Source organism: Nelumbo lutea, chromosome 2 (genome assembly GCF_056320005.1).
Source record: "Nelumbo lutea isolate HS-2025 chromosome 2, American lotus-T2T, whole genome shotgun sequence".
Classification (NCBI taxonomy): domain Eukaryota; kingdom Viridiplantae; phylum Streptophyta; class Magnoliopsida; order Proteales; family Nelumbonaceae; genus Nelumbo; species Nelumbo lutea.
Window position 1 is genome coordinate 47,303,661 of NC_142685.1, and position 10,575 is coordinate 47,314,235.

The window sequence follows — 10,575 nt, forward strand, 5'->3', positions numbered from 1 at the left end:
CCTTGGACTAGTAACGACAAGGTACCACAGGTCGGCCCTATACAAGGTGCTGCTAGTTGTTTTGCCGAGGTGCCCGAATTGTGTATGAGGTGTCCTAGATTGATTCTGGGGTGTGTCTCCTTGACTCGACGAGATAAATGTTTATCCATGTGGTACTAAAATGTCAAGTAATAAAGACATGCCACATGTCACCAAATCAATAAAGGGCCAAATCACTCCTCATCAAATATAATTTAAAATTAAATTAAATAAGTGAAGTCACTATGCTTCAATTATCAGAAATAGTGGTTGGGATATAGTTAGTAAATTTTAGGGGTACCTTGAAGAAATTTGCCCTAATTATAATAGTGAAGTTTAAAGGGTTTTTGATTGCTTGACTTAATATAAACCAGGGTTTTCATGATGTTGTTTTACATTTGTGAAGATATAATTAATTGATTTTAAAATGCTGGTGACGACGGCTATATCTCCTTTACCTACACTGACGTATTAATTGAATGCAGATTGAAGTAAACCCACGGTTCTCTCTCCGCCTACCAAGGAGATCCACCACTTTCTCTCGAATCTTTTTTTCCTAAATTGTTTAATAAATTCTAGAATCGTATCTCTTTAAAGCTGAAAATTTGGCTTCTTTTCTTACGTCTCACGTCTGTCCAACAAAATGCCTAAATTTTGTAATATGACGACATCCATGGATAGCGAGGGATCTGTGCTATCAACAAAATGCTCTAAACACTGCACCTACATGCCACTGTAGCCGCACATGAATATTTCCCTTGTGAACCTCCATGGGATGGGATGGGTTTGTGAGGTCGGTGTGAAAAGCATCATTATCATTTCAGAGAATTTTGAAAAGAGAATGGATTTCGAGACTTTTCATCTTGAGAGAATAAAATAATCAATTTATCATTTATGCATCTGCCAAATGGGGCCTTAAACAAATTCCAATTTCTTTTTTGTCATCTTTCACGAGAAGATGCTCTCAATGTGCGGCTGCAATAGTTAGTTGCGACATGCTGAGAGCCTTCGGTTGGAAACAGATTTGAACTCATTTATTCACACCTAGCAGGAAGACCGAAAGCCGGTGCCGGATGCCATGGTTTTTTAAAATCGATTTAGAAATGGAATCGTTTTGACCACTGGTTGTCAGGTCAAACGGTCCTATAATTCGTCTGAATCCCAGTCGGACGGTTTTGAGGTCCAAAACCGGTTCCTCAGCCATGATTGGTTCTTGAGTCAACCAATCCAATCATCGGGATCGATCCGGTTTTCGAAACTAAGTTGGATGCACACGGGCGGTTCACGACTAGAAATCTAGATCTGCTACCAATCAAATGCTTCTAATATGTCCCGCTTTGCAAAATTGCAGCTGCAGATCTGTACAGGGAGAGTTTCGTTTGTAAAACAAAAATGAACATTAATTCTCATTGATAAATTTAGTGGGACCCATATTGTAGGAAGGGAGTACCTTTCGCCGTGTCACGTGTTGGTCCGTTCATATGGTGGGCCGGCAAATATACCTCTCCTCCGTCTTATTTGACTTTCTTTACAAGGGAAACAATGGTGGCGATCCGGCGAGCGCGTTCTCATTCCACATTTTCACACTCTCTACAGCTCTACTGCACCCATGCCGGCTCTAAAAGTGCTCAAATATCAAATACTCTCATCGGTGTAGTCATGGGCTAAAACCGTGAATCACGACACTCAAAGCTTGTATTGATGTAAGCCCACTTTGAATCTTAATGAACCATCGAAGGCCAGGCCGTGATTTCATGGTTTTAACCACATCGCGACTCCAATGGGAACTGCTGATTTCTTCTGGAAACAAGTTTCAGAATCCATAATCTAACTTTTTCGCCAATCAAAGAGGGGAGTTCAAACAAGTAGAACTCCTTTGATGAGATATTTGTCATTGGAAATTGGATCACTCCTTTCATTTTTACTTCATCGGTCCCCGTAGCCGTAGACGACTGTAACACCACCGGAGTTCATTAACACCCGCCAACCCGGAAAATAAAAGAAGAGAAACTGAGAGAAAGAAAAAAAAAAAAAAAGAACGAACGGCTCTACCATTCCGTAACTCCCAGTCATGAAGATGGTTTTAATTTTATGTACAGAATGGCATTGTATTGGAATTGGATCATTATCATATTCTCTGTCACTCACACACACACACACACATAACAAACGCACTCTCACGCCCAAAACTTATAATTGAATGGTTACCCCTCTTGCACCACCTGTGACATGGGTGCTGGAGGGCAGTGAATTATTGTTAGAAATGGGAAGCGAGCTGGATCCATGTTGCCACCCGTGGCCGTGTTTGGTGGCATCGTACTTCTCACCATCACCCCATAGGGCGTATGCTTCTTCCCCATGAACCGCATCGTCTCCAATCACCAGCTCTTCCTCCGACATCCTTAGGGGCATGAATATCCTTATCCCTAAAAGAATAAGGGTCGTCGATACTATATTCCATCCGATCACGAAGGTTGCTGCAACCAATTGCTTCAGTAACTGTACCCCTCCTTCCCCACCGTAGAATGCACCCCTCGAGTTCTTCACCGGTAAAATGAGCCGGCAAAGGACCGGCTCCGCCAATAGCCCAGTCAGTACTCCGCCTAACAGCCCCGCCACTGCGTGCGTGTGGAATACCCCGAGCGTATCATCCACCTTATTAATTGACCGAAGTAACAAATTAAAACGACACCGACATGCTAATCTCTGCACTCCACTTGCGCACTACCTACTTTTTTTCAATGAATTAAATGCTAGCTGGCTCACCTTTTGTAGGAACGAAGACTTCTTGTGGAGGATCATCATGGTGAACCATGGAACGCTGCCGGACATTATACCCATCACTATCGCCGCCCACGATTGCACCACCCCTGCACGCACAGTACCAACAACAATGCCCATGGTCAACCCCCGTAACTACTATCATGCCACTGCACGGAGAATTCACAACTCTGCGCAAAGACCTACCTGCTCCCGGAGTGATGCAAACAAGGCCGGTCATCATGCCTTGAACGGCTCCGATCACCGAGGGCCTCCCGAAGAAGACAACATCAAGAGATGTCCAGACGAGAAGGCTCGTGGCCGCGCATATGTTGGTATTTAGAACAGCGACCGAAGCCGCGATATTCGCTGCGTAAGGGGCGCCACCATTGAAACCTGACCAACCCATCCACAGTAGACCAGCCCCAGCCAGCATAAGTAGGACGTTGTTTGGAGAAAACCTTTCTCTGTCGGTCTTCAGCCTCGGTCCCACCTGCACACCATGTATTACCATGTCAAACTCAAAACTTTAGGAAACGGAACGAACCACAATTTCACCGAGTTGGACAACTCGGTGGCTCCCGAACCGAAAGAAATGAATGCAACTCGGTTACACGAATAAAATGAGCCCATGACGATTGAAGACTAAACCGGTTCTGGTGCAGCTGGTGACTGGTAAACCCCCAGCTGGTGCAGCTGGAGACTGGCAAGGAAATAATTGAAAAAAAAAGAAAAAGACGAAACCGGTTCTGGCCGACAGAGACTCGGAGATTTACCCAGTAGGCTGCGGTGAACCCGGCGATTCCCGAAGAGAGATGGATGACATAGCCGCCGGAATAATCGATAACTCCCCATTGGTATAGAAATCCGCCGCCCCAGAGACTAAAGGCACCGACCGTATAGGAAAATATGAGCCATAAAGGGACAAAAGCCATCCAGGCCTTGATGTTCATCCGCCCCAGAACCGACCCAGCCAGTAGGATAAGGGTGATAGCCGCAAACTGGAATTGGAAGTAGACGAGGGAGGTCATGGGGTAGAGGGGCTTGTTCATGGGCGTCTCTTCCGTGCCATTTTTGTAATAGTGAGTGCTCTCCGGAACGACAGCTTGGTTGATAAGGAACTTCTGGCCGAGGGCAGGTGCACCCTTTCCCCAGAAGGGGAGGAGCTCGTCACCGAAAGCCATGCGATAGCCAACGACGACCCAACATATGAGGGCGGCGGCGAAGGCGTAGAGAGCCATGAAGGCGGAGTTGACAGCCCATTTCTTTTTGACGATGCTACCATAGAGGATGACGAGGCCTGGCATGCTCTGGATTCCGACGAGGGTAGCGGCCGTCATCTGCCATGCGTTGTCGCCCTTGTTGAGCCATTCTGGAACCGCCGGTGTGATCTCTTGGTAAGCGGCGGCGACGAAGGTGGACATGACTTGGAACCAGATCGGATACTTGTATTCTTAATTACCTTGGGTCTCTTATTCTTCAATTGTCATGGACTCATTTTATTCGATGTATTCCGATATATAAATAATAGAGAACAGACCATCATTAGAAAACTCTTGGGTGTAAGGAGGTGCGTACGGAGTACGGGGATGACCGGATGGGAAGGTTCCTTTGAAAACCAATGGTACGACCACAGGAAGGGTCAGTCTCTCCGGTCAGAGATTGGGAATAATTTATATAGGTCCCACCACCAGGTCAACTATGAAGTATGAAGTATTGCACCATTCACCTGCCTCCAATCGAACACTAGTATTGTAATATGCATTTCTCTACTCTCTCCTGGCATGATGGACCTGTTTGTTATTCATTGTAATGGATTTTGTTAGGTAAATCTCTCCTTAAGTTTTCGACAATCACAAAAATTTTTGTTATAGTTTTATTTTAGCAAAAACATTTAATTATCTTGTCCTAATTGAACGACAAAATCCTCCCTTTCCCGGTGTGGCGTTGTCCCTCTTTTTCCTTCTATTCTATTCTTTTCCCTTTTCCCATCTTAGTTAGGAAAAAGAAAGAAAGAAAAATAGAAAGAAAGTGATGCAAAAAAACAAAAAAGTGGGCTGGGTTTTCTTCTATTCCATCTCGTCCAATGTTTTCCCTAGCTGGCTAGTCCTACAATTGTTATTTTTCGTATCAAGTCATTTCAGTCAATCTCGACCAACCAATTCGGTCAAAAATCCATGTTTGGAAGAACCTGGTGCTCTTTTAATTGAAGTCGCCTTTGTCCCTCACGTCGCCTGAGCAGTATAAGTATCAACTGGTGCACTCAAATCTTTTTCTATAAAATTAACACACATCATGAAATTGGGAAATTGAAATGAAAAGTTAAACCAATTTGGGATGGCTTGAGGAGTGCTTAATCAAGTTTAAGAATGAAAAGGGCAGTTTTCATGGATACCCCATGTTGCCATCTCTAGATTTAAACCGGAAAAGTAATCTAAAGGGTTATCCTATACAATGTGTGGTATATGTTTCTCTGCCTTGTTTGATTCAGAGAGGTGATCGATATGCTCAATTTGTATATCAAACAAGGGGACTCGTCAGACAGGCCATGCGTTAACTTCCCAAGATAGATTAGCTCTATGCTCTCTTGATCATGTCTACCACCTATGATTTCTTCTGATTCATTGATGCTGGCCAATAGAAGAACTCTTTTTATATTGGAATTCCCAAAAAAAGTATTTTGCTTAGCTATGAGGTATGTTTCTTTTTCCGCTAAAGTTTGATAAAGCACCATGCATGAAGCATGGGTTAACTATTCTAAAATCTTGCTCCATGAATAATAACAAAGAAAGCATGGGAGGATGAGGTTGTTTCGACTGAGTTTCACAAAGGTTACGAATGATGCATTGGGGGGCTTTGCGGTTGTTGATGAGGACTATCTGAGTTGGAAGAGGTTGGATGCAGTGAGATTGTTAGTCTGGGGGGCTCCAGACAAGTTTTTTTTTTTTTTTCCAAAGTTTTGGAGATCCAAATTAAACAAAAGAAGGTCTAGGTGAGTTTAGCAGGGGAAGGTATGGTTCAAAGTATTGATACGATATTATATCTTTTGAAAAAGATATAGTCTTTTTTGATGTTTCGGCATCCAATTTTTTTTAATAATAAAATGCATGCTAAAAACTTCCTAAAAACCAAAATATGAAAAAAAAAAAAAAACTAAAAGCTGATGAAAAGAGCTGATTTTCAAGCAAGTGCTACAGGAAACTAGGGGACGAAGTTAGCAAGAGAAATCATATCATTGTGTTTCGGGTTTTCAATGGAGGAGACGTCCTTCTGAGGTGGTTTACCGACCTGAGATGCTTGGAGTCGCCCCATGATTGACCATTCTTATTACAGATGAGAGTGCTTTAGTTGCTGCTTCAAATTTTAGTCTTGGGCTGTCGACAGAGGTCTCTGGTGACAGTCATGGAGATTAAGAGGTGCATGTTGTCCTCCTCTTTGAATCGATGGAGTTAGGACGAGAGATTGTGTGTTGTGTTCCACCGGATAAATTGGGATACGAAAAGAGGGTGGAGAGGTCGACGAACAGGAGTCTTTCAGTGAAAATAGATGCAAATTAATTTATGAAAAGGTTAAATAAGTATTTGAAAAAAAAAATTTTGATTCACCGATTTAACATTTTCCGTCTTAATCATTTACGGAAGGGAGGTTTTTGATACATTCTTTAAAAATCAAGGAGACGCTTTTGTTACATATAGGAGAAGCTTTTGTCGTAAACTTCAAGGAAAGTTTTTGTCAATTACCCATTTCATTATTTTCTGGTGGAAGCGTGGAAGTTGAAGCCAATTGAGATTGACTCGTTGGACGAGTGATTAGGACGACCGGCATTGGGGACGGGGCACAGGCTCACAGCGTGGCAGCAGGACTGCAGGAGGGTTCAACCCACCCGAGGCTCAACCGCAGAAAGCGAAGCCCTATGGTGCAGTCAAGTCATGTCATGTGAACCACACCTAACCTAATACCTTTGCTTCACATAAGATACTACAAATTAAAGAGAATATTTTTGTTATGGTAGATTCTTCCCTAGAAAGTACTACTATAATATTATATTATATAAGTGTTGTTGATAATAATAAGCTAAATAATTATTGGAAACCGGACAGCATAAAGCCCTGGGCCCTGGGACCATGGTGGTGAAAGCCCCCATATGCTTTTGGCCAGCCAACCATTGAATCTTTGATGAATTCTGAGATCCACGCCATTTTTTTATAATTTGAAATTGAATCTCTTAAAGATTCTGATTCCAAGGGTGTAGACCTAGAGAAGAGAGAAGGGAACTACCGCTTACTTGCTATTGGCGTTGGTCTTTACTTTAATGTGCTGGTTAATAAACCTATCAAATTAGCTATTAGTTATTAGTTGCTTCAAAATTCAAAGCATGGAGGTACGCATTACCCAAGCACTATATATGTATAAACCTTGTCACGGAAAGATGATTTCTCTCTTCAGTCTTTATTTTTTTTTTTTTGGAATTTTCGCCTAGTATAACTTGCCACGTGTTCACAGTAAGTCTATATTTGTGAATATTTTTATAAAAAAAGTTTGGATCATTGACCCAAGTAAAATCACAACATAACAATAGGATATTGTACATACTACCAAGGACTGACTGCAAGAGTAAAGGCACTAGGGGAATCCCAATGGATAATATCCTTTATCTGATGAACATTTTTTATCAACTACAGAGTTGCTCCATCAAGGGAGCCATTTTACTTGGCCTGATTAAGAAACTTCTTGTCTATATGTTAGAGTAGGTTTGGTCAAGTCCTCCAATGAAGCTGACTCACCAAGAAATTTTCTGTAGGCAAGTTGGCTTTGGAGCTTAAAGGGGTTCCACACATGTTGCTTTCAATAATACCTGCTAATGGATATTAAGGGGACTATTGGATCGGCAACATATTTAATCTCACAGTCCATATCAGCAATATTATATCCCTGTTTGTATATGAGGATTTCTCACCTAATTAGTTCTTCAAATTATCAATCTTAGGGCTTATTTTGCACAAGTAGCAAAGTTCTTTTGGACTGAAAATTTACATTACGCTGAGTCCAATAAATATGTAGTGTAAAATCTTATATTTTGTATTATCTTATATATATTTATGCTGTTCGTATTTGCATTTTTATTCCTTTAAACTGAGCATTTATACTCCTTAGGCTCAGTTTGAAAGGAGTACAAATACAAATTTATAAAGTACAAAACCTTATACTTTGTATTATTTTGTATGCATTTACATTGTACATATTTATATTTATACTGCTTCCAACAGGCTGTCCGCATGGTGTTTAACAACAGGCTGTCCGCATGGTGTAAAAGCCAGTGGACCTGCGTAGGCATCCCTGCCACCGCTAACCAACTAACCATTTCAATTGGGTCTACTCTATAACATCTCACCCCATGGGGGCCAAAGTTGCAGAGAGAAATTATTGGCTACTGCCTGGTTGGAGGAGTCCTATCTGACTAAATGCATTTTTGGTTAAAATTTAGGATTTGAGGGGTTTAGGTGTAAGTTTTAGGTTTTAGTGTTTAAATTTTAGGGTTAGGATTTATAAATTTATAGTTTAGGATTAAAAGTTTAGGATATTGATATAAAAATGAAGAGGTAGGTGGACGAAAGCATCTAACCAGGGTAGGAGCGAGTCTGTGCTCAAAGTGACATCACTTATGAGAGATTATTCAGCTGTTTCTCTCTTATTTTCTATCAAGCTAAAACACAACATTAGGGAAATCAAATTCAGTAAATGATATCACTAGCAAACTTGTAGAAATAGTTCCCCTAATCAAGTGGAGTAGGGAGCTTGCCTAAGTAACTGCATCTATTTCTGTTGGATGGAGGGATGATATGGCTAATCTGACCAATGTACCAAGGGGACCTCTAGGTTAGCTAGCCACCTCTTCAATCCTCTAGAACATAGCTATCATGCATTATTCTAGCCTTGTGGCAACATTTTTGTGTTCAAGTTGGACTGATATTGATTTTTTGATGGAAATGGAACAGCCTAAGGACATTTTTCTTCATAAAAAGGAGGAGGATCTTTTCTGGGCCATTTTAGGCCCAAAACGAATCTTCCACATTAGATTCCGTGGTCGTCAAGGATTATACAGAACTTGTTTAAGTGGTTTTCCATTCTCCAAAATGATATTTACTTTGCGTAATAAAGGATGACTGCCAGTGGAGGAGGAAAGGGACGATCAGATTACCTTGCTTAATGCACAGAATTGCCGCTTCCAAAATCCCCACATGTGGGGGTAGACCTGTTCATGGGCCGGGTAGCCCGATGGCCCGGCCTGGCCCAGCCCGGCCCAGCCTGCACCTCGGTCGGGCTTGGTCATGTAATTAGGTTCGCGGGTCTGATTTCGGACCTAACACAGTAAGCCCGATTATATTTTGGGCTGGGCTCGGGATTCGTCAAAAAAGCCCGGCCCTGCCTGACTCAACATTATATATTTTATAAAATATATAATATTATATAAAATATATAAATAATATAATATTTATTGAAATATATATTTATAATTTAATATATACATTTTTTATTCTTTTCTTTATAATTTTCTCTCTCTCTCTCTCTCTCTCTCTCTCTCTCTCTCTCTCTCTCTCTCTCTCTCTCTCTCTCTCTCTTTATTCAGCCACTTCAGCAGTGGTAACAGTATGGGCTAAATTTCAGGCTCGGGCCCAAGCTCGGGATTTGGGCTTTTTATGAGGGCCGGGCTCGAGCCCAAGTTGTAGGCTCGATGGTCAGGCCGGACTCGGGCTCGGGCCTTAGAAAAATCTGTTAATACAGAGTGAAAGCCTGACCCGGCCCATGAACAGGTCTATGTGGGGGAGATAAAAGCAGCTCTGAGCTCTGTCACACCTGATAGAACTTTGGTTGTCCCCCTATATTTGGTTAAAAACTTAAAATAATGTTTCAAATAATCATTATCATGTTTGGGAGTGCTTAAAAATAAGTGTTTATTAGGGTTATTAAGTACTTATTGGTATTTGAGAAATAAGCCCAAAATAAGTATTTAATTTAAAAATAAGGGTCTACTTCTTAAGCCCATATTTCTAGCTTTTTTTAAGTGCTTATACAATAAGCACTTATTCAATTTTTTTCTTCCAAAATTATCCCTAGTTGAATTTTAAAATACCACTTATAATATTATCCCCAGTTGAATTTTATAAAGGCACTTTTATGAAAGTGCTTTCATAAAAGAGTTTTTATAAAAGTACTTTCATAAAAGTACTTTCTTAAAAGTGTTTTCGTACAAGTACTTTTACAATAGTGCTTTTATAAAATTATTTTCATAAAAGTACTTTTATAGAAATGTTTCATAAAAGTATTTTTATAAAAGTACTTTCATAAAAATTTTTTTATAAAAATAATTTAATAAAAGTGCTTTCAAAGGGTATGCACCACATCAGCAAAAGTGCCAATAAATGCCAACTTGTTGGGGAAAGCTCCAAAGTGAACCTTCCTAAAACGGGAGAGGCGCATAGAAATCGATACGTATGGATGTGCATAATGAGGCCTTTGCTGATGGAGCGCCTATGTGGTAGCGTTTACTCAATAAACACCAATGGAACCAAACACATATATAATATTTAACACAATGACATACACTTCAGCAAAGACGAGGGAGGATGATGGCTGACCTAAGTGTCATCGGCGATTGCATAGTAAGAATGCATGAAACCCATCCCCCCCCCCCACAAAACCAGATCTGGTAAAGAGGGTTCTAGGCATTTAAAACCTCAAAAAAAATATATATGCAAGAAAATATGTGAAAAATAAGTCCAACTATGAAACCAACCT

The 10,575-nt window shown here is 40.9% G+C and overlaps 1 protein-coding gene across 2 annotated transcripts; it reads right to left on the reverse strand.

The window, feature by feature from the left end:
* Positions 1-881: 881 nt before the first annotated feature.
* LOC148870417 (ammonium transporter 2-like) lies at positions 882-4,274 on the reverse strand. 2 transcript variants are annotated; one of them, XR_016106967.1, is made up of 5 exons: positions 3,555-4,261; positions 2,986-3,271; positions 2,785-2,888; positions 1,469-1,970; positions 882-1,377 (listed from the first exon to the last, which is right to left on the reverse strand). XR_016106967.1 is itself a non-coding variant. In XM_088968584.1 (4 exons), exons 1-4 carry the CDS (start codon positions 4,200-4,202, stop codon positions 2,209-2,211), a joined length of 1,503 nt encoding a protein of 500 aa, XP_088824710.1. In that variant the 5' UTR covers positions 4,203-4,274; the 3' UTR covers positions 2,050-2,208. The 2 variants fall into 2 exon arrangements, 1 of the variants encoding a protein (XP_088824710.1); XM_088968584.1 differs by lacking the exons at positions 882-1,377; positions 1,469-1,970 and adding an exon at positions 2,050-2,673 and having other exon boundaries at positions 3,555-4,274.
* Positions 4,275-10,575: the final 6,301 nt, after the last annotated feature.

Bases quoted from the DNA above. Each gene is read 5' to 3' on its own strand.
- LOC148870417 (XM_088968584.1), bottom strand. From the start codon at position 4,202: ATGTCCACCTTCGTCGCCGCCGCTTACCAAGAGATCACACCGGCGGTT. The intron at 3,272-3,554 runs GTAAATCTCCGA...CATGGTGTGCAG, and splicing joins GGTTCACCGCAGCCTACTGG to GTGGGACCGAGGCTGAAGAC. The intron at 2,889-2,985 runs GTAGGTCTTTGC...CTGTGCGTGCAG, and splicing joins TTGCATCACTCCGGGAGCAG to GGGTGGTGCAATCGTGGGCG.